Here is a 23930-nt window from a genome sequence, read left to right on the forward strand (position 1 = left end):
TATATACATACATTATATTTTATAGTATGTAGACATAAAAAAAGAAATAATATGCATGTACACTAGCATTCAAAAGTCTGGGGTCAGTAAGTTTTTTTTAAATAAAATATTTATTCAGCAAGAATTCATTAAATTTTTAAAATATTTATAATGTTATAAATGCTGTTCTTTTGAACTTTTTTTTTACTCATCAAAGAATCTTGGGGCCAGATTTACTAAACAGGGCACCAATGAGAATCTCAAATCAGCATGAGAGCGCAATCCCATAAAAGATGGGAGTGGAAAGTTCTGTGGCTGTCTGATCTACTGACAGTGCGCACATTAAAGAACACAGACGCAACCGGAACATTTCCATAATGACCAACAAAATCTACCAAGAGCAGCGCAAATTAGCGTCTGGTTTAAGACATGCTTTTTTTTGGCCGGTAAATAATGGCGCATATACCAGTAAATTGACTACAGCAAACATTAGCAATAAGGTCTGCCGCAAAAATGACTGGGTCCATGCCTTTTCAGCGCTAATTTTTCAATGCGCGTCTTTAGCCAATTTTGACAGTAGTTTTTAACGCCAAAATATTGTTTGCGCTGGCGCAAGCTGTTAGGAAATGTGTCCCTTGATCTTGAATCTTGCCATGGTTTCCACAAAATATTAAGCAGCACAACTGTTTTCAATATTGATAATAATAAGAAATGTTTCTTGAGCAGCAAATCAGCATATTAGAATGATTTCCGAAGGCTCATGTGACACCGAAGACTGGAGTAATGGCTGCTGAAAATTCAGATTTGCCATACCAGGATTAAATTACATTTTAAAATATTTATTCAAATAGAAAAGTTATTTTAAAATGTAATATGTTACTATATTTTTTTATCAAATACAGCCTTTTACAGTACGAGAGCCTTCTTTCGAAATAAAAACTCTTAAAAAATGTATAAATATTATAATATTTAGAATATAGATATATTATTATTTTTACAGTTATCATTCAGCTGTTTGTTCCAATTCTGACCTACTATTTACATATTATAAGTAGGGAATAGATTATGTGTGACTGTTTTGGTTTGAATATGTGCACACATCTGCGGGAGGTTGAACAGCCAGGCTGCCGTTCCCTTTGGCCTCTATCATGTCTCAATGTCTAAGTTGAGCGAGTTCCTTCGCAGCGCTCGCTTAAGAGCATTGGGCCAAAACGCCCAAATAAGGCATCAAGAGTTTTGGCTCTGGATCCTTGAGCTGAAAAGGCAGCGCTCCAGCTCTTTTAATATGGCTGGAGGGGCCACATTCACAGATCATCAGGGCTCCCATGCAGCACAACAAGCTAATCTCCTAGAAAGAGTAAAGCTTTAACTTTAACGTGCCCTCTTGCACAGCGCTCACAGGCCGTTTCATGTTGGTCAATGTGGCATTACAGTATCTGGCCATAATTTGACTGAGCTTGTCTTCAACAGGTGTTTGCAATTTCCCCCCTTCCTGCAGGGTTTCACAGACCTATATTGACCGTATAGGATCCTGTCGCAGCGTAGGTAAAAATTACTTTCTGCTGGCATGTAGTACATTAACTCACAATGGGGTTTATTAAGAACTTACTTTAGCCGCTCCAATCTGCTCTTTGCGAAACTTCTCCAGCGGTGTGATCAAGACGTCATCAGCGTTCTGTATCTAAATAATAGAAAAAGCAACAAAAATCTTCAAACAGTCAAGTATGACAAACCAACACTTATGAATCATCCATCAAAAACCTTTAACTATATAATAAAACATTACAAAATAATCAATAGTCATTGATGGAAATGTTTGTTTTGTACTTAACAGCATAGAGACTGTCTAAATTAGCCGTTCATTCTACCTGTATTCATTAGTATAAGGTTTAATATGGGTAAATAAGATGAGAATTTCACAAACCTACATTAAAATAAAAGTTAAATTAATTATGGAAAAAAAATCTTTTGATATATATATATATATATATATATATATATATTGATTAAATAAAGAAAAAAATAAGAAACACTTGCAATATTTGTAAATAAATTTCAAGTTTTTCCATCTTATAAGTTATAGCACGACAAAAACAGCAACATATGCTTAAACCAATGTGGTGAAAGTATTTAAAGTTCAACAATTTCACAGTCTGTAGGGTAAAAAAAAACAACACATTCAACAACGTGGTTCTCTTAATGTGTGAACTCATCGTCCGTTAATAGTTAACAGCTGGCACAGTGCGTGAACTTATCCAAGGAAAATACTTTTATTTACTGTAAAATAACGGCGCTATAATTAGTACCATTTTCATGTAGGCACTCCGAATGGAAAAACACACAATTACATACATTAGTTCCTTTTATACACTTTCCCAGGAGCAGCATGGAGGACTTCATGTCTCGCTGGAGAATTGGTCAAAATAAGTTCCACATCCTTGCCTTTGCTCAGCCGGTGGCAGCACTGACCGTCCATCTCTACAGGCTCCATCCACCCACATCAACATTAATGGAATTTGCACTTACAAATAATAGAAATGTACAGACTCCAAGCAAGTCCAGATGTACTCTATATGCTTTAAAAAGATGTAAGTGACAACTTCATTTTTAAGATGTGAGTGCATTTCCTGTTCGGCTGATGGTGCACAGAGAGTCTTTCCCTATAGTGTAAACCAACAGCATATTTATACTAAATTTCAGTTCGGTTTACCGCATATACTGTATGTTATACATAAGATGCTAAACTTTCATTTTAAACTTTTGAAACAAGTCAAACAAGCTTGCCTTACACAAACATCCATGACAGGCTTATAAGCATCAGACAGATGAGCTGCACATGGGACATATAAGAGTGGCCACAATAAAGAAAAGAGAAAATCTTTTAAAAATCAACTTTAAACACATTTAGCAAGATCTTAGAAACGGACTCTTTGTATTCATGTATGGTTTTGAAAAATGTTTATACCATTTTCAAATAAATAATACATTCAAATAATCGTACGTATCTTTATTATTTTCAAAAATGCTTTTAAATGCTTTTTTTTTCCAATGTAAAAAGTGTTTGTTTTATTTGTTTTCACAAATATCAACTTTGACACACAGTCATGAGGGTCTGCAGGGTATGATATCACTTCCTGTTTTGTGTCTCTACATGTTGGTCACACAACATGACTTTAATTTGGCAGACAAAAGTTTTAAAATATTAAAAAGCAGTGAAGCATTTATGTTAACATTTTTAAATAGTAGTAGTAGTAATAATAATATTAATAATAATAAATTACACCAAACTACTTACAGTTGCACCACCCTGACAATTTATGTCTCCCCAAGATTATCAAAATACCTTTTAATGCAGAACTTTAAAAGAATATTCATAATAACAGAGGTGTATTAAAGTTAACATTTGTATGAATTGCTTTTTGAACGCATTTATAAATAAATTAATAAAAAAGCATCACGTCATTGACCCACATTGAACTAAACTGAAGTCAACAACAAGTAGGGCTGCACGATTATGACAACAATCATAATGGTCGATTATTCCCTTGAAATTGTAATTGCGATTATTAATTACGATTATCACAATTTACATTGAATGATGTTTATACCATTGTTTGATACAACTGCATGCCATATTTTTATATGAAAATAAACAAGCTGAAAACACTCTAACTGAAAAACCTTTAGTGCTTTTCTATAGTATTAAGCCTCAAATGTCAAATATACATCGGATTGGTTTCTTCTTTAAATTATAAAAAAAGTAAAAATATGAATGGTATTATAATGTTAAACTAAAACAATGGAAAAACCCTTAAGATAACATGTAGAAAGAAAAAAAAACATATCTTAAGCGTGCAGAATAACATAAGTGGACTTTGAACGATTAATTGAATGATTACGTAATTGTGGCATCCATAATTGTAATCGCGATTAGAAATTCGATTAATTGTGCAGCCCTAACAATAAGCACTTATCTCATTAAAGCAAGAGGCCTTTCAGCACTTCAGATACAGCAGAGTGCCGAGCGCTGAGTGCAGACAGTCGCTCTGCTTGCTCAAGAGTTTCTCCCGTCAAAACTTCCCATGGCCCTTTTTAGCCAGAGAGGAAACTCACTTCTTACATCAGTCCGATCCATCATGTGGGAAAATGCCTCCCACTTAAAGCAGAGCATGTTGGCAGTGTGCCTAAGATAAAAGTACCTCTGGATATGAGACGGTCTACTAATCTGGCAGAACACAATGGCAGAAGTTCAATGAAACACTACTACAGTTCTGTTTACATAATGATTCACCGTTACGTGAGACACAGCCTCTAGACCTGACCGTCTCGGCACCATGCTCCAGTAACACAGAGTACTTCCCATCTGCACCCCTGTGGGAGGGCAATGCATTTACTGGGAGTTATTCACCCCTTGGCTCTGTTATTGTACATCTATGAATGAAAAGGCCCTTGGGGACTTTCTCAGCTTGACCGAGGTGTTTGTCATCCTGAGAGGCCCAGCGCAGGAGCCTGTGAGACTGAAACGTAACACAGCCACGGTCTGCAGGAAGTAAAGAAACTGTAGGAGGCTACTGGGTAATTCTTCCCCTGGGGCTTTTCACACAGCTCCGCAGACCCACTCTCCTTTCTCCAGTGAACAATGGATGGGACTGAAACTGCAGCCTGGGTGCTTGCGGACTAGGGCTGTCCAGGCAAATGCAATAGATTTCATACCCTCTTGCACAAATCAAGTCTTTCCTTTGAGTACTGACACATTTTGAATATAATCCACTTTTAGGGTCATTTCTTTTATAAATCTTTTGAACTTTGTTCAGTGTAAACACAATTATTACTTTCGTATTTCGATAAAAGGTTAAACCAGACTTTCAGGAATAGCTCAAAACCCTTAATTTATTAATTATAACTTTTATAACTGATTATCTACACAAAGCAAGAAAATTTGATAATCTAGATTTCTGTAATTTGATCAAACTGGATAAACTATTGTAAAATAAATGAAAATCAAACCAACTGACACCACAAAATACCACAGAACCAAACCAAAAATGCTTATGCCACTGATGATGTCACTAGATGATTTCACTTGAATATTTCTTTGTTAAAGGTATATTACAAAACTAACAAGATGGAAAGTGAAACTGAGGACAATGGACAAACCAATAAACTGATCCCCAATTAAAACTATATTAACAAGAAAACTTCAATTATAGCTAAAAAAAAGAGAGAAGCAATCTGGAATATTTCTTAATAACTGGCAGGTCTTTATCTAACAAGTTACAAAATGCCAAAAATGGCAACAACTGCTCAAACCAAAGTAGTTACATTTTTTTTAAATTCAGCCGTATATGTTCACTTCACTGAGACATTGTAATAAAAGAAAATTATCAATTTTTCTAATTAAGATATATAATGGGAACATGAATATGTGGAGCAGGAATGATTCACTAATATGATATTTATTGCACAGGGAAGCATTACTCAGGTCTCTCACTGAGAAAGGAAACAATGTTGTGATCTACAGACTGGAAAAGCAATCATCTGAAAGGACTGAGCCAATAACACAAAGTGTCATGAGTGGAAGACCTAAGGTTTGACCTCAGCCTTTTTAGTAGACATCCAGACACAAGCCCAGAAGCAACAATAGAGATGTTTGTCTTTGTTACAACAGAGGCTGCTGTCTTACAGTCACACCATTACAGCTAATAACTTGGGTTGCGTTTACAAGACTTCAGTTTAGATTTGGGCAGAAGTCATTCTGCTCTATAAAACGATGACTAATAAAATCATGACATGTTATCACAAAAAAAAATGTTTGTCCAGAAGAAAAAAAAAATTCAAACAGATCACTTAAACATTATGTGTATGTACATAAATATCAAATATGGCTGATCGCAGCTATCAGTAGATACAAATATGTACATTACCATTCAAAAGTTTGGGGTCAGAGGAAAGAACTTATTAAAGGATTAAATTGATCAAAAGTCACAGTTAAGACATTTATAATTTTACAAAAGAGTTCTATTTCAAATAAATTCTAATAAAATTTTAATTTTCTATTCATCAAAGTATATTCTATTCATAAAAATATATCACCGTTTTCACAAAAATATTAAGCAGCACAACTGTAAACAACATTGATATTATTTTTGAGCACCGAATCAGTATATTATAGAATTATAGAATGATTTCTGAAGGATCATGTGACACTAAAGACTGGAGTAATGACTGCTTTGCCATCACAAGAATAAATTACATTTTAAAATGTATTAGAATAGAAAAAAAAATTTAATAATATTTCACATTATTACTGTATTTGTGACTAAATAAATACAGTCTGTGTGAGATTTGCCAAGAAAATTAGCCCAAATATTTGAACGGTAGTGTATTCAAACTATATTATCAATAAAAGAAATGTACAGAAAAGTGTCTCATGAATCCCAAACAAAGCTGCATGTTTGTTAACGTGGTATAGGGTCAGCAGTGAAGCACAGAGGAGCATTGTTTTCCTGGTGAGGTCTTTCACTGCTGTACTATGACTAATGATCCACCAGCTGCAGCAGTGAACGGCAGTAATATTCCCTGGCAACACGCTGCCTCTTGCATAATGCCTATAAAAGCACCTATTAGCAGCTGCAGCTGATGGCAATGAAGATACTACGCTGTTGGCACTGATGCTGCCACTGATATTTAAGAGAAACAGCATGAGTGATGCACTTGCAGATCTACGCAGTTTACCTTCCCTCCTCGAAGAGTCATGACCTACAGAAAGCATCTTTTTTGTAGACGGCCTGTTTCTCATCACACACAGAGTTGACTGCGGAACTCACAAAAACTCTCCCTCAAAATAGCACACACTCATGGGGCTAAACCACTTGGCTAGAAGTGTGCTATGAAACTTTAACTATGTGTGAACAATACCACATAAAAGGAACAATAAAGAGACGACTACTAGAAAGCAAACTATCACTATGGCTACTTCATTTATGAGGTTTGCGGTACTTCTGAAGTAGACCACATCATGTGGTGTGTTTATGGCATCATTGAGATGTTAAACCTACACATAGTCTGAAGGAATTGTCCATTCAAAAACTTAATGATTCATTGAAAAGACACTTCCATTTTTTTTTAAAGAAAAACGAATTCTTTTGTTCAGCAAGGATGCATCAAATTGATCAAAATTGACAGTAAAAACATTTATAATGTTACAAAAGATTATATTTCAAATAAATACTGTTCTTTTGAACTTTCTATTCATCAAACAATCCTCAAAACATTAATCATGGTATTTACAAAAACAATAAGCAGCACAGCTGTTTTCAACATTGATAAAAATATGAAATGTTTTTTGAGCACCAAATCAGCATATTAGAATGAGAGATGTGACACTGAAGACTGGCTGCTGAAAATTCAGCTTTGCCATTACAGGAATAAATTTAAATATATTCAAAAAGTTATTTTTAAATTGTAGTTAAATTGTATTTTTGATCAAATACAGCCATAAGAGGCATAAGAGACTTCTTTCAAACACATAAAAAAATCTTATAGGCCTAGACTCCATACTTTTTGAATGCTATAGTTTTTTTTTTTTAGAAACAAAAGAACAGAAACAAAGCAACTTACTAGTCGTCGTCTTTCCTCCTCCACCGTGTTCAGCAGCTGGGAGAATTCTTTGAATGACTGGGCTGTGATAAGAGAGAAAGAATTCCAATCATTAATCATCATCTCTGGATCTGTAATTACTCTATCAGCACATCTGACTTTGCACTTTGAACCTCTGGCTTAAAGGAAATACAGAAAACCTGCATATAATATTATCTACGCAGAAAAAAAAAAATACCATGGCCACCCAACAACTGATCAATGCACAAAGGGGTATTCAAGAAACAGCAGACCACATGTTCAAGATGTAGAAATGTGAGAGTAACATAAAACATGTTTCCTCTATGAGCCCTGCATGTGTGCAACATGGTCAGTCGTAGAAAAAAAAGGAAGATAAATAATTTCAAAAGCTGAAATGCATGTTTTACAGTGATCCATTACATTTCTAACAGTGTGATTGTTAATGCTAGTTCCTGAATATGCCTTGTAGTAATGTTTACAGAACATGATACTTAAAATATAAGCCAGACGCAGGCTAAAACCAGCACCTGAAAAAAGATTCAAAACAGAAATGTGGGAGAAAACAACAGTGATCTAAAATAAACTACTGTTGATATTATGTCATAATACTAAAATCACATGATGTTGTGATTCTGAGATTGTGCTTTTTTTTTCCTAAACAAAGTACACTTTGGCCACATCACTTCCTGTTCTGGGATATACAGCATTCTTCTGTTTTGCGATAAGCAGGGTCCCACCTCTCAGTCCCCTCTCGTCATTCTCTGGGGATTTTATCCAATTAGGAACTCAGATAAGAACTACTTTCAACTACTTTCTATTAGGAGTTCAGACCAGCAGATAAACACACCCTCAGTCATTTAAAAATCATGTTACAGCAAGACAAATCTGCTTTGATGCATAGCAGGAGAACCACAAATCCGCAGAGATGCACTTAAAAGGACATGCCAGGCATGCATGAAACAATACTTATCCTGTTGAGATATTCATATCACATTCGAAGATCTGGTATTATGATTTATCGCAAACATACTCTACTGTTCAAAAGTTTAGGGTAATTTTTTTTTTTTTTTACTGTTTTTGAAAGAAGTCTGTTTTGCTCACAAACGCTGCATTTATTTGATCAGAAAGTTAGTAAAAATCTTACTACCCCAAACTTTTTAATGGTAGTGTATGGTCATTATTACTGGCAATCAAAACCAGTATCGCCAATACTTATAACCCTATTAAATGAAAGATTTTTGCACATTTTGATGATAAAAGGAGTAACTGTATAAATTTTAACATTAAAATGTTTAACAATAAAACTGCAAATTATCAGTCTCACCAGTCTAAATATCTAAAACTGTTATGACCAATATGGGCAGCCAGGGCCAGAAAGGAACATTCTCATTCCTTGCAGACGGTTGTTTGGGTTCATGGTTTTCTAAATGTCAGGCAGCAATTGTCTCAGTCTGATAAAGAGCCATCACTGTTGTGTTTGATACTATGGGGCTGAGGTACAACAGCAATATGCAGTGTTCTCAGCTTTATTAGACATTATTTGTTACTGCTGATGGGTGACTGAGGACGGCAGCTGCAAATAAAAAGCTGGCATGGAGACATGGACATTTTAGAGACTGTTTCAGTTTACATCACTGTTTACAGCTTAAAGGGATAGTTCACCCAACAAATGAATGTTCTGCCATTATTTACACACTCTCCTGTCATTCCAAACCTGTATAACTTTCTTTCTTCTGTGAGACAAAAGAGTTATTATAGCTGAATGACCAAGCTGATTATTTCATACAATGAATGTGATCAACCTGAATTTTCAAGGCAAGAGATATATAATGCCTTCAATTTCAATCTGTTTCTCAAACAAAGCTGTTATATGGTTTCAGAAGTCATATGAACTCATCTTTTTTGGGCTTGACTACTTGTCCCATCTACTATTATTGTATGGATGAGAGCAGCTTCGACATTCTGTTAAATTTCTTTTGAGTTGCATGAAAGAAAGAGGGTCATACTGGTTCAGAAAGACATAAGTGTAAGTAAATGATGTCAGAAACTACATTTTTAGGTAAACTATCCATGTAAGAAATTGTATAATTAACTAAATCACATGAATGTTTATATAATTTTCTTCTTGATCATTTGCCAACCACTTACCAATGTTAATCTCATCATCTGTCTCTGCATCGCCGATGCATTCAAACTGGAAATCCTGTAGGGACTGGGAAAATTTCTGCACAGCTGCAGATAGATCTGTCAAAGAGACAACAAACAGAGTTATGTGATGGAGCTTCCTTTTAATTTGAGCATATTCATTATTATTATTATTGTAATATTATATAAGCAGTGATTTGTTCAAACTAAAAGGAAGGGGATGACATCTCAAATACTTAGTCAATTAAAGCATTAGTGCAAAACAAGATGTAGGTCTTTTTGGGAAGACATTCACTGCCTTTTGTTTGGTACAAAAGCCCGAATGAGCCTTGCTGGTGAAGTGGCTGATAACAGCATATCTAGCAGAGACTTGTCTCCTTTCTGATATCACATCAGATCCCAGCTGAATAAACAAGCATTAAATGATGGCATACACCAGCCCTGTACATGCTCACTACTTCTTCAACCTGTTTGATATTAGAGTGGTTAAATATGTGTGTAATGATTTGCTCTATGAGATTAAATATTTAATAAGTCTATGAAGACCCTTTACATATGGAGCTGCAGTTTTAAGTAGTTAAATGAAATGTCTTTAACACACACACACACACACACATATATATATATATATATATATATATAGGCTACTGTATATTCTGAGAATCCTGATATATTTACATAAAACAAATCTGAGCTTTCTCGCTTATAAACCTCAATGAATCATAGATTATCTTACATTTAAAAAGACATACGACCTGTAACTTACTTTTAAGCGCACTGATAAGCATATTTCCATCTTTGATTAGTTCCTTGATGAATTTATTAGTACGATCCAGCTCAATTTCGTGGCATTTGAGTCGCTCTCTGAAGTCAGGACTGTCCAGAAAAGAATCACTGAATTCCAGCGCCGGGAGCCCCATTGTGAAAGTGCGGATGAATGAAACAGTGAAAGGAACCCTACGAACAGCTTTAATTATCGGGAAAAGTAGATTTCTTAATAGAGTAAACTTTCCACGGTTACGAGTCCCGAAACTCTGTCTCCCGAAACCCCACTTCCGGCATGTTGTTTCCCTGCTCTATCACTGAGAGGTTCAGAAGAGCGAGAAAGCGAGTGTAGCGGTGACTCCTACTGGTCTGATCCCGCTCACCTACAGTAAAACATGAGGACATGATTAGGCGACTGTGCAGTGTTTGGTATGTAGGCTACTACACCCTCCTGAGGTGACTCTAGAAGTTGTATGTCTCTGTGTACAAATACGAAGGATTTGCAGGACAAAAAAAAAAAAAGAAAATAGAAAAAATATTACAATTTTGGGGGTTGGAAGGTAACATTTAAAGGGGTCATATGATGCGATTTCAAGTTTTCCTTTCTCTTTGGAGTGTTACAAGCTGATTGTGCATAGATAAGATCCCTGAAGTTGCAAAGACTAAAGTCTCAAAACCAAAGAGATATACTTTATCAAAGTTAAGACTCTGCCACACACCCCTAAAACGGCTCGTTCTAACACGCCCCCACATATCTACCTCACTATGTGGAAATATTTGCATAATGCAGCCCAAATGTGCATGCAAAGAAAGAAGGCGTGGTTTCAGTAACCGCAGTTAGCACGCGAGAGATAGAGAGAGAGAGAGAGCGAGAGAGAGCGCGAGCAAGCGAGAGAGCGCGCGAGAAAGAGCGCGCGAGAGAGAGACAGAGAGAGAGAGAGAGAGAGAGCGCGAGAGAGAGCGAGAGAGAGCGAGAGAACGCGCGAGAGAGAGCGCGCGAGAGAGAGCGCGAGAGAGCGAGAGAGAGAGCAAGAGAACGCGCGACAGAGAGCGAGAGAGAGAGCGCGCGAGAGCGAGCGCGAGCGAGCGAGAGAGAGAGAGAGAGCGCGCGAGAGAGCGAGCGAGAGAGAGAGAGAGCACGCGAGAGAGAGGGGGTCACATCACAAACACATACCAGCTTCATCACTGTGTCTGTCACGCGACTCTGTTCCCCTTTCGGGCTCTGTCTACATTTATTTTGAAAGATGAAGCTCGCAATTATGGTAAGGGGCGTTACATTTCCGACGAGTGCTAGCGGTGTTCGCCCAATCACAATGCACTGGGTCAGCTGGCCAATCAGAGCAGACTGCGCTTGTCGGAAAGAGGCACGTTGTAGAAAAAGACGTGTTTGAGAGAGGCGGGGCATAGAGGACCTACAATAATGTACAGTATTTGAAAAATAATGTGTTTTTTGAACATTAAAGCATGTCAACATATTCTGTTACACCAAATACACAAAATAATGATCTTTAAAAAAGCATCATATGACCCCTTTAATGCTGTATTTTATTTGGATGGATATAAAGTAATCTGAGTCAGCATATTTTCTTGTTTAATTTGATATAAAACATTTACAAAAGTGTTTGATCTACATGTTAGAAAACTAGAAATGTCACGACCAGAAAGGACCCACAAAGATTGAACAAAATGATTACAGGCCACATTTGATAGAACTGATTGTAAAAATAATTATTTTAATTACCACAATTAATTCACACATATTTTAAGTTTTACATTTAAACATTAATGTTTATAGTGGAACTATTTAGTATACTATACTACACTGTACTATAGTAGGCTATGTACTAATTGGCTTACGATATAGCACCTCTTTCAAAAATGTACCATTGTAATTATAGTTTCGCTCAAAAATACTACATTTAGAACAGGTATTGGCACTTGTTACTTGGTATCCACCAGTGAAAACAAAACACAAAAATACAATGAACTATTTTAAAAGTTACACGTTTTGATTGAATATATCATATTCATTTTACTAATAACATTAACCACATCATGATAATTTGCCAGGAAATGTGGTTACTATAGTGCATTTATATCTTCATTCTATATTTAAGCCTTTGTCATTTTGTATATATGTCTTATATATGTCTGTTTATACTGTTTATTTGTTTGTATATATTTACATTTTCATTCACATCATGTTTCTCTTTTCACAATTGTCCTTTTTTATATACAGTGTTTATTGTTATTCTGATATCGAAGAGCTGCTAAATGTATTTTTGTTGTTCCTTTTAGAATGACAATAAAGATCTATTCTATTCTACGAATATACTGTGGTATAGTATAGGCCCACTATACGATAGCATACAACTGCATTGCACACAAAACTACACATGCATTTTTCTGTAGAATTACATGATGGCCAACTTGTAAAAAGTTATATTAGTTAACTGCATCAATATAAATGTGGAATTTGACTTGTTTCTGAGCCAGCACTGCGATGGCCAGAGATGCTGGGATAGGCTCCAGCATCCCCTTAACCTTACATAGAACAAGCAGTTTGGAAAAAGGATGGATGGATGTTCCTGAGCCTCCTGATAAAAAAGCAATTACATCAGGAACATCACATGACAAAAACTCATTAATGAAAAAGAAGGAAAGGGTAAGGATGGAGAAGAGCACAAAATATGTTTGTGTTCAGATAACAAAAGGTTTCTTGAATAATACACTGTGTCCTTGGGGATCCCAGTCCCATAACCCAAAAGGAAAGACTGCCATCTAGTGACCCACTGGTGAAACAATAAAAAAACAAACAAGTTTAAACTCTTTCTGCCTGTCTGTTCTGTCTTTTGTTCGCCCTCTGTAGGTAGTAAAGAGCTTTAATTATAGCAAGATAGACAAAAATATATTGCTTTTTATTTGACTATGCTTGTCATGTGTTTGTCAACTTTTCCTCAGTATCTTCAAGCCATGTAACTTGCTACTGACAGCTGAGGCAACTATTTTTAACATGACCCACATCCTGTTCTTTAGAAAGGAGTCTTGGAACAAGCCAGGGAACTTCTTGAGACATGGTTCACCCATTAGGTAAGTTGTTTGGTAACTGTTTAGCTTCTGCTGTCAGTGCTGTCTGCAACCGCTTGCCCTTAAGTATACAGCAAGGTCTTACAAAACCAGGTACTTTTATAAGGAAAATTTGTGTTTTAGCACAATGTAATATATAAATGCATACAGATAATTGTGTTATAATTGATCAATATGTGTATACATATATTTTAATGAGTAAAATACTACCTTTTTTTTCCAGAAGCTGCTGTAGCTCATTGACACTGCTTCAGATAATAATGGTATGTTCATTTAATATTCTCATTATTAAAATATTGGTTACACAGTGATATTTTGTTTGTAAAAGTATATGTCATGATACAAATGTGAATTACAGAATCTGGTAGCATTATATTATGGAGCATTATTATTCTGTGCTCTCTTCCTGTGTTCTGTGTCTCTGTTTGCCTTGTTAATCTCCATGACAAGTAATCACCCACACCTGTCCCTTGTTAACCATGGTTAACTTGTGTATATATACCCCTGTGTTTGGTCAGTTGTTGTTTCTTGTAGATGCTCGTGTTCTATGTTCCTGATCTGCTCCTGTTCCATGTTATCCTGGTTTACCTATGTTTTGTTTAATTTTATTCAGTAAATAAACCTTCTCTGTGATTGGATCCACCTCATCTCTCTTTTGGCCCCAGCATTACAGAGGCCATTCATATGCTATTGTATTCATAAAAGTTGACTCAAAATCAGATAGATCTAAATTAAAGGGACAGATCACCCAAAAATCAAAATGACCCCATGATTTACTCACCCTCAAGCCATCCTAGGTGTATATGACTTTCTTCTTTCAGACGAATACAATCAGAGTTATATTAAAAAAAACTTAACTCTTCCAAGCTTTATAATGGCAGTGAATGGGTGTTGATATTCAATAGTCCAATAGAAGTCCAATAAAGTGCATCCATCCATCATAAAAATAATTGAATCGATGCCTTTGTGTAAGAAAAATATCCATATTTAAAACTTTATAAACAGTATGCGCATTCACGAGAGAGTGGTTTTCCAGCGGATGATGTAGGACGTAGGCATAGCGTAAGCTCCGATGAGAATATGCTAGTCTCGCGAGAACCAAGTTTTGTTTACAGGAGCAAAGGAAAACCATTCTCCTCTTGGCTTATATCGAAATCCTCCAACATTTTTCTTCACAAATCCTCGTTTTGTACTTCTAATTGTCCTTCTAATCGTGACCAGTGTTTTGTTTTGCTCTCTCCTCTGCGCTTCGTCACTTCTCATCGGAGCTAATTTTCATTTTTGGGGGAACTATCCCTTTAATCCAAATTTTTGTCCAATCAAAATGTGCTTTCGAATGAGAAAGCCCCTGTTTCTATTGGAGATACAACAATATAGAATGAAGTCTGTGCTTGTCTTTATGAGATTCCAATTTGGAACCAGTGTAAGTTGCTTTGTTGTGCTTGTCTATTGTGTTTTCCCACAGAGTCGCTATAGGAGATCTGGTCCGAGGCTGCACAGACATTGTGAGACCTGTTACAGTCGCCGCTGCAAAGCCTCCATAGAAGTATCCGTGTCATGCATGGTCATCAACTGCCGCTTGCTTTGTGGGGCCTCCTTCCACATGTGTAAGGAGGATGAACACTCTCTGCTGTGTCCCAATGTGAACGTGCCCTGCCTTAATGCTCACTATGGCTGCCCTTTCACCATGTGTCGCTCTCGGCTGGCCAAACACCTTGAGGTGTGTCCCGCAAGCGTCGTCTGCTGCTTGAAGGAGTGGAACCGTTGGCCTCTTGAGAACCCAGAAGCCCCCTTGTATACGAACCTTCTGAAAGAGCTCTATGAGCAGGAATCACTGGACCTTTCCATGGCACTGAGAGACCAGAAACATCTATGTGCCAGGTTGAAAATGAGGAGCTGCTTTCCTGAGTTAATGGAGGAACAAGAAGAGGAACCTGCCCCAGTGAAGAAGTACGACATTGAGGAGGGAGCGGTAGGAAAAAACACTGTGTGTAATGGGATGCACGTCAACGGACATGGAGAAGATGTGGTCCTTAATGGTCCTGTTGACAAGAGGAAGTACAATCTGTTCGAAAAGATGTTTAGCATGGAAATGGGTGGTTGCAGGCAGGCAGAGGCAGAGGCAGAGGCGTCAAAAACAGAAGAAAAGAAAGGAAAAAAGACATCTAAAGGTTCGCAAGGAGCTTCTGTAGAGCCTGAGAAAAAAGAAGCAAATGTATCCCATGTGGATATCTCCAAAACTGGACTGGCACCATGGCAGGATGGTGTCCTGGAGAGACTTGGGCGTGAGGTGAAACCCAGAGAATTCAACATGTACATAGTGCATCATGGGCGCATGCTGATCTCCTTCGGTCAAATGGATGCTTGCACGCCCAAAGAGAGAGATTTTGTTTATGGTAGCTTGGAGCCAATACCAGTCCAGACTCTACGTTCCTTCAAGGTTCCCAGTAGTTACAAACAGAGACGCATTCAACTTAGAGAATTCAATACGAGAGTAATGACCGAGCACAAATGCGTTGGCACATCTGACCTGGATATATCTGAGAAAGATGGCGGGGAGATGGATGAGATGTTTTCAACCCTACTCTGTCATGCAGAGGCTGAGATAAGGGGCCACAAAATAAGCGAAACGGTGCCAACAGATGGACTTTATGTCGATATCGCAACACAGACGTATAGTTTTTCCACAGCTCCCTTCAAATACAACGCAACTTTGACTGAAATTACAGCAGGCAAGGATTTGAAACTTCACGTTGACCTTGATACAGAAACGGTTACCCTCAGACACAACAAATCAACCTCAGCTTTCACTTTCCTGTGTGGCCATTTCTTCCGGCGGGATGAGTTTGCCTCACACTTTAAGAATGTGCATTTGGATATCCAGTCCTCTCTGAGTGGCTGGTTTGAGCAGAGATGCCCTCTGGCCTACCTTGGTTGCACCTTCAGTCAAAGAAGATTACAGCCGTCCACACACAGGGCCAAAGTCTCCTATAACCAAGACCTCAGTATTTTCACCCTCACACCTGAGGTTTCCGACTCTCTTAGGAGCGATTCACAGACCGTTCCACTACAGGCACGTGTCAAATATGAAGATTCTCTCAGTAACCTTCCCTTTGAGGTGCTTTACCACATCGCTAGTTACCTGGATAGTTTTACCCTGTCCCAGCTAGCCTTGGTCTCCCGATTTTTCAGGGATATATGTGCCACGCTTCTGCAGGAAAGAGGAATGGTGAGCTTTAAGTGGCATAAGAAGTCATACTCTCATGGAAGAACCAGCTGGAAACCTACCAAAGTAAGACATTTCAGCATTTTTTTTAATGAATTGCTTTAAAATATATTTGTAAAGTTATTTTTTTATAAATTATTATAGCAATTAATTAAACCAACCAACCATTTGTTTATTTCTAAAAAGATTGTAACAATTCAAAATCTGCATTGATTTATTGATTTTAACTATGCTATTTCCTTATCGTTCTTTCTTAGGTCTGGGAGTTCAGTACTCTTTTTAGTAAAGTGGGTGACTGGTGCATCGACGACACACCATCAATGGCTGAGCACCTGAAATGTTGTCCATTCTACCAAACTGAACTGAAAACTGAGCCTTTTGCCCTGGCCAGTATGAAAGGAAAGGAGAGAGACAGTTTGGTTTCTTTGTTTATGGGACGCAGATGATACTGTAACTGGAACTTTTATTTGGAATTTCTGGCTTAAACGTAAGATGGTTACAGTGAGATTCAAATGTCCACTAGTGAAAATGATTCTATTTCTATTATGCTGATACTTACTACTATTAAATTAATATTCTACATAACAACTGCAGTGTAAAAATTTATTTAAAAATTATCATTTCAGAATGTTCAAATATTTGTTACATTTTTGCTTTAATGACAGTAGTCGTTTCCACTTTATCACGGTCACAGAATTGCTCATTTATTAAGTGGCCTAGAATGCAGAATCGTATTATTTATGGTTATTTATTAATAATTTTATTTTTTAGGTTTAAATTAAATTTTGAATTCCAGATTTCCAGGTCTTAAAGGTACTTCTTGTGTGTTTGATTTTTAACTGAATTTTGCCTTTTATTCTCTCTCTATAAAACGTAAATTTAGACAATAAAACTTTAAATGCAACTTACAGTACAGCAGAATGTGTTTCTTCTCTTCACTCTAGATTTCCATAGCTCTTGTCATGTTTTATGTTTTTTGTTCAAACATGCAAGCATGAATGGGTATAATGAACCCATAGAGTAAAATTTATCATTTTTGTGTGCCCCATATGATTAGAAAACCACTGTTGAATAAATAGACCTAACAAACAAATGTAAATAAATAATACTGAAAATGTTTAAAAACACCATATGTGCATGAATTAATTATTGCATTCAAACAGCCAAATGCAGCACAATGGAAAAGAAAAGCTTAAGAAAAGTTTAAGATGACATATCAAATTAAAAACATCTTTAAACTTGGCAGCATCTTAAAAACTTTTTAAAAAATCAACTAGATGCTGTGCAGCAGTCAAAGAGAAATAATTCAAATGCAGGGCAGTGGAATGCAAAAACGCATTCTATTTGAACTGCCGCTAAATTTGGATGTCTTGAAAACACCGGGTACCTAGAGCAGCTATGGTTACAGAACATGTAACTCGACTCTTGAATGCCAAAGCCCTAGTCACACTCCCAGTATATAAAAAGTGTCTATTTTTAACTAGTGTGCAGACACAGAAATAAGCTCACTCAAACTTTTAGTGACTGAGCTGAACACCAGCGTGGGGTTCACAGTAAAAACACTATGGTAGGTCAAATTTTCTCTGCTTTTTTTAGTGTCTGCCAAATACAAGATGTAAACATAGCAGTCTAAATATCTGCACTGTTTCTGCAAGAAGCATTTAGGCTTTTACCATTAGCTTAGGATTAATGATATTTCTAAAATACATTTCAGGTTTTACAACTAAGAGGAGGAATATGCAAAAACGTGTATATTATGTACATATAGCATATGCATTAATTCCAAGACTATGATGTTCTTCTAGATCTGAGATTTGACTAGCATTGACATTGACATGTCATTGACATTCACTTGTAGTTATGGTAATACACAAAGTTTCTGTTCAGTCTAAAACATTGTAAAAACTCTGTTATCTTGCACTTCTTCACAGGGTAGACTAAGGACCCAAACATCGAAGCTTCATCGCCACTGCGAGAGCTGCCACAGCCGGCGCTGCAAGATGGCGATTGAGATTTCTGTGTCATGTGCGATCATGAGCTGCCGTTTGCTGTGCGGTGCTGTGTTTCACCTATGCAAGGAAGAAGAACACATGCTCTTGTGCCCCAACGACAGGGTGCCTTGTCTCAATGTCGAATACGGCTGCCCGTTCATCATGTGCCGCTCAAACGTGGCTAAGCATTTGACGGTGTGTCCTGCCAGTGTCGTCTCCTGCTCAATGGAGTGGAACCGATGGCCCATTGAAGAGTCTGAGACCCCTGAGTTCTACGAGAACATTTTGAAGGAGAACAACACTCAGGAACCTCTGGATCTCTCGATGGCTCTGAGAGACCAGCAGCATCTGTTTCATTCTCTTAAAATGAAGACTCTCTTTCCTGAACTTATTGAAAAGGTGGCTGAGGAGCCTTCGGTTGCAGTTCCGGAGGGGGCCGTGGGAGGGGTCGATGAAGCATCTGCGTCTTCAAGTGCAGAAATGGAAGGAGGTGGTCTCACTCAGGAGGAACGAGAGGAATTAGCGAGGAATCCTACAGTGGTCAATCTCGAAAGCTATAATATTTGGGAAAAAATGTTCAGCATGGAATTGAGCGGCTGCAAGCATACAATAAAATCTATTGGGCAAAATCCTGAAACCTCTCGCAAAGAAATAAAGCCACAAGCCAACCCGAGCAGGTTGGACGTCCTACGGGAAGAGCTGCCAACGAAGAACGAAAGTCTTGACGCCTCTACTGACATCCCTCAATACAATGCATACGACATGGATGAAGACAAATTCCTCATAGCCACATCCCTGTTTGCATGTGACACGAGGCCCAAGAAGAAACTTGTCTATCAACATTTGGAGCCCATGAAGATTAAAACAGTCCGCACTTTCAAAGTCCCAACCAGCTTCAAAGCCAAACAAAGTCGCATTCGAAACCCCTCGCATAACAAGAAGGTGAACTCAAGCGTAGACACATCTGACCTAGGTGTTGAAATCGATGACATTCCAAAATGGGATGAAGTTCAAGCTACTCTGTTGTGCTCTTTGGAGAGGGAACTACGGGGGCATCTCATAGCCGAATCCAGGTCTACAGATGCCCTTCTTCTGGACGTTGGAACACAGACGTATGATTTCTACTTGGCACCTTTCAAAGAAGAGACTTCACTGGCCGACATCACTGCAGACCGGGCTTTGAAACTTCACGTCCACATTCAGGCTGAGAGCGTCACCAGAAGACACAACAAATCCAGCTCTGCGTTTACCTACCTCTGCAACCACATATTCAGACGGGATGAGTTTCCGTCACACTACAAGAACGTTCACTCTGACATCCAGAGTTGCATCAGTGGATGGTTTGAACAGCGATGCCCTCTGGCCTACCTTGGCTGCACTTTTATTCAGAGAAGGTTTCAGCCCAGCTCTCACAGAGCGACGGTTTTCTATGACAGGGAGCTCAGCACTTTCTGTCTCCGACCGAAGGTTTCAGGCACACTGTATGACGGTATAAAACCGGTGACTGTGGAAAGAAAGCGTGCACGCAATACAGATGCTCTGAGCAGGCTACCTTTTGAGGTTCTAGTCCATGTTGCTGGATTTCTTGATAGCTTCACCCTGTCCCAGCTGGCTCTGGTCTCTTGTCTAATGAGGGAGGTATGCAGGACCTTGCTTCATGATAGAGGAATGGTCTCACTGAAGTGGGAGAAGAAGGTCTACTCTCATGGTGGATGGTGCTGGAGAGCCAGAAAGAGGGTGAGTTTCTACAGCAATTAAAATTTTGAATAATAATAATAAAAAATGGCAATCTTGTGTAGAGAACAGGCCTATCATTTGGAGTCTGAAGTCACAATGAGACTTTTGTGGAGAAATGCAATTTTAAAAAACTTGAATTTTCTAGAATCATAATCATTAGAAAGCAGAGAAAATGTGTTTCTCAAAACTCTCAAGACTCAGAATGATGGAGCAGTTCACTTAGCTTGTGTATATGCATGAACTCTTAAAGGGGTCATATGATGCGATTTCAAGTTTTCCTTTCTCTTTGGAGTGTTACAAGCTCTTGGTGCATAAAGAAGATCTGTAAAGTTGCAAAGACTAAAGTCTCAAATCCAAAGAGATATTCTTTATAAAAGTTAAGAGTCAGCCACGCCTACCTAAAACGTGTCATTCTAACACGCCCTCACATATCTACGTCACTATGTGGAAATATTAGCATAATGCCGCCCAAATGTGCACGCAAAGAAAGAAGGCGTGGTTTCAGGAACAGCAGTCGTGTTGATGCAGCCATGTCAGGGAGACGGTGTGTGTTTCAGTGCGAAAGCAAAAGCACTTTATTTGGCCTTCCGGAAGTAGATGCAATTAGGAATCATTGGTTATCACAATGCACTGGGTCAGCTGTGCGCTTGTCAAAGGAGGGGGCTTTGTTGAAAACGACGTGTTTGAGAGAGGCGGGGCATAGAGGACCTACAATAATGTACAGTATTTGAAAAATAATGTGTTTTTTGAACATTAAAGCATGTCAACATATTATGTTACACCAAATACACAAAATAATGATCTTTAAAATAGCATCATGACCCCTTTAAAATAAGAAGTATCTGACTTACACTAATTGACCTTTAAAACGTCATCAGGTTTGGCAGTTTAGCAACCTGTTCTCCACTGTGGACAGCTGGTGCTTTGACAAATTGCCTCCAATTTCTGAACATCTAAAGGTTTGTCCATACTACCAGAGGGAGAACAAGACAGCACCTGTTCCTTTAACTGGTGTTAATGAGTGTCACGAGATAAACGCACACAGGAATCAGAGTCTAGTCTCCATATTCATGAAAAACGAGTAGCATTTGTATTATAACAATCAAAATAAATGTTTTTTTTTTTTTTTTTGTGACACACTCCCACTTGACAAATTGCCTCCAATTTCTGAACATCTAAAGGTTTGTCCATACTACCAGAGGGAGAACAAGACAGCACCTGTTCCTTTAACTGGTGTTAATGAGTGTCACGAGATAAACGCACACAGGAATCAGAGTCTAGTCTCCATATTCATGAAAAACGAGTAGCATTTGTATTATAACAATCAAAATAAATGTTTTTTTTTTTTTTTTTGTGACAGACTCACACAATCCTTCATCTATACTGAAATTATGTGTTATTTTGTGCTATTCTGTTTGGAATTTTATTTTGTCATATTTGCAAAAATAAATAAATCACCACATTCTTTTCAGTTTTGGCATGGAATGATTTTTGTGTTGAATTTATTACCCTGTCCTTTCACCCATAAATAAAAATTCTATCAACATTTAATCACCCTCATGTCATTCCAGACCTGTATGCCTTACTTTCTTCTGCAGATCACAAAAGAAGATATATGGGTAACCAAACCATTCTGATTACCATCAACTTGATTATTATCGACATCAAATAGATTTTTATTTGGTAATCTTATAATTGTTGATCTGTGTAGTAAAGGGTTAAGTTGGGTTAAGTTGTTGTGACAGTTTTAAGAAGTAAAACACTGATTTTTGACCTTTTATTATGTCAATAAATGTTTTATGAGAATAAAAAACGGAATGTTGATGGAGAATGGGGAAGGAAAAAAAACCCATTTGTTGGCAATTTCAAAAGATGTTTAATATAGTTCAAATTTTGGAGAAATGAAACAATTAAAAAAAAAATTCTCAGCATCAGCCTTTTTTTAACCCTATTTTACCACCCACAATCAAGAAAAGAAGTGTAAAATTTACAGCGGGACACTGGTAAGACAGAAATTTTTAACTGCTAAGGATTTTAGAATAATAATACAATATTATATTGTCTTATAGTTGTTTCTATTATAGTACGTTAACTCAAAACACCTGTGCAGTTGTTAACCTCATTTGTTCTTCGTGATTTAGATGTTTTAGGATGCAGCCACTGGCTTTACTTGCTTTTCTTTGGGTGCTGCTTCCCTTTGCTTTCTGTCAGGATGATACATGTGCGATACATGGGAGAGATGGCGTGAGTGGAGTCCCTGGCAGGGACGGCTTACCAGGAACAAAGGGAGAGAAAGGAGTACCAGGTGAGAAAGTAATGTGTGTTATGAATCCCATATCCAGTTGAAAACGATCAGCTAAAAATAGCATTTTTTTGAGCTTGCAATTGTTAGTATGAAGGAATAGAAATTATAGTTTTTGAGTAATAGTATGCTCTCTCAGCATTGCAGGATGAGCTGAACAGTATCACCATGCAAGAACTCAAAGGAGAGACGGGCATCAGAGGTTTTCCAGGAGAACCTGGTCCAAAGGGTTTTATGGGTGCACAGGGTCCAAAGGGTTTTCTTGGTCCTAAGGGTCCTAGAGGATCAAGTGGTGGCATTGATGGCAGTGGAGGCCCTGCCAGTAAGAAGCCAGCTTTCTCTGTGCTGCGAAACCGAGCAGATTATGCTTCATATGGCCAACCTGTGATCTTTGATAGTCAACTTAGCAATGTCGATAATGATTTCAACCTTAAAACTGGCTATTTCACTTGCAAGGTTCCTGGGGTGTATTACTTTGTGTTTCACGCATCGTCTGAAGGACACTTATGTCTCAGACTTAAGAGTAACAGGAATTCAGTCAGCCTGAATTTTTGTGACTTAAACCCACGATCACTATCTGCTGTTGTGTCAGGTGGTGCCATACTTCAACTATTTACAAATGACAAAGTATGGATCGAGCCTTTCACAAAAAGTGCTGCTGGCAGCAAAATGCCCAAAAGCATGTCTGCTGTGTTCAATGGATTTTTAATCTATCACAAACCATAGGACTTAATAGTCTACATATTAAACACACTGCAAATAATTATTGACTGTGATAGTGATGTATAGCAGTGATGTAAGCATTTCAAAAACATTAATGAAAATCTAATAATCTGTTGCAAGCTGTATTCAAATCTTGTATTCTTGTATCTGGTCTTGTATTAAAACTGCTTTGTTGTCTTTGATAAATGTCTCCAATTAACTAAATAAAAAGCATAAGAACATGTTTATTCGAAATGATTACCTTTCACTATATTTTAATTCTAAATTCTACAATCCATTAACAATGAAATATGTGTCTAACGAAAATAAAAGTTGTCTGATTAAAAAAATTAAAAGTTAAAAAATAATTGAAATT

At 37.5% G+C, this 23930-nt stretch overlaps 4 protein-coding genes across 8 annotated transcripts in view; 3 read left to right on the forward strand and 1 right to left on the reverse strand.

The window, feature by feature from the left end:
* arhgap42a (Rho GTPase activating protein 42a) overlaps positions 1–10860 on the reverse strand; it is a 25019-nt gene extending 14159 nt beyond the window's left edge. For all 3 annotated transcript variants that reach the window (XM_016506188.1, XM_016506187.1, XM_016506186.1), the window contains exons 1-4: positions 10511–10860; positions 9748–9843; positions 7600–7661; positions 1589–1660 (exon numbers count right to left, since the gene is read on the reverse strand). In XM_016506188.1, coding sequence (XP_016361674.1) covers positions 1589–1660; positions 7600–7661; positions 9748–9843; positions 10511–10664 — 384 coding nt within the window. In that variant the 5' untranslated portion in view covers positions 10665–10860. The remainder of the gene's footprint in view (positions 1–1588; positions 1661–7599; positions 7662–9747; positions 9844–10510) is intronic.
* A 2680-nt stretch (positions 10861–13540) lies between these two features.
* Positions 13541–17621, forward strand: fbxo40.2 (F-box protein 40, tandem duplicate 2). Of its 3 annotated transcripts, none has more exons than XM_016506099.1 (4): positions 13541–13599; positions 13820–13859; positions 15062–16888; positions 17080–17621. In XM_016506099.1, the coding sequence occupies exons 2-4, from the start codon at positions 13857–13859 to the stop codon at positions 17266–17268; spliced, it is 2019 nt and encodes a 672-aa protein (XP_016361585.1). In that variant the 5' UTR covers positions 13541–13599; positions 13820–13856; the 3' UTR covers positions 17269–17621. The 3 variants fall into 3 exon arrangements, with proteins under 3 accessions (XP_016361585.1, XP_016361584.1, XP_016361587.1); XM_016506098.1 differs by lacking the exon at positions 13541–13599 and adding an exon at positions 13613–13689; XM_016506101.1 differs by lacking the exon at positions 13541–13599 and adding an exon at positions 13613–13689 and having other exon boundaries at positions 13823–13859.
* A 693-nt stretch (positions 17622–18314) lies between these two features.
* Positions 18315–22096, forward strand: fbxo40.1 (F-box protein 40, tandem duplicate 1). Its single transcript, XM_016506102.1, has 4 exons — positions 18315–18389; positions 18754–20550; positions 21429–21662; positions 21890–22096. The coding sequence occupies exons 1-3, from the start codon at positions 18387–18389 to the stop codon at positions 21633–21635; spliced, it is 2007 nt and encodes a 668-aa protein (XP_016361588.1). The 5' UTR covers positions 18315–18386; the 3' UTR covers positions 21636–21662; positions 21890–22096.
* Positions 22097–22274: 178 nt separating this feature from the next.
* Positions 22275–23798, forward strand: LOC107703481 (complement C1q subcomponent subunit A-like). The gene is made up of 3 exons (XM_016506103.1): positions 22275–22553; positions 22692–22855; positions 22992–23798. Exons 2-3 carry the CDS (start codon positions 22702–22704, stop codon positions 23576–23578), a joined length of 741 nt encoding a protein of 246 aa, XP_016361589.1. The 5' UTR covers positions 22275–22553; positions 22692–22701; the 3' UTR covers positions 23579–23798.
* The last annotated feature ends 132 nt before the right edge of the window (positions 23799–23930 follow it).

Source organism: Sinocyclocheilus anshuiensis, unplaced genomic scaffold (genome assembly GCF_001515605.1).
Source record: "Sinocyclocheilus anshuiensis isolate Anshui unplaced genomic scaffold, SAMN03320099.WGS_v1.1 scaffold330, whole genome shotgun sequence".
NCBI classification, from domain to species: Eukaryota; Metazoa; Chordata; class Actinopteri; order Cypriniformes; family Cyprinidae; genus Sinocyclocheilus; species Sinocyclocheilus anshuiensis.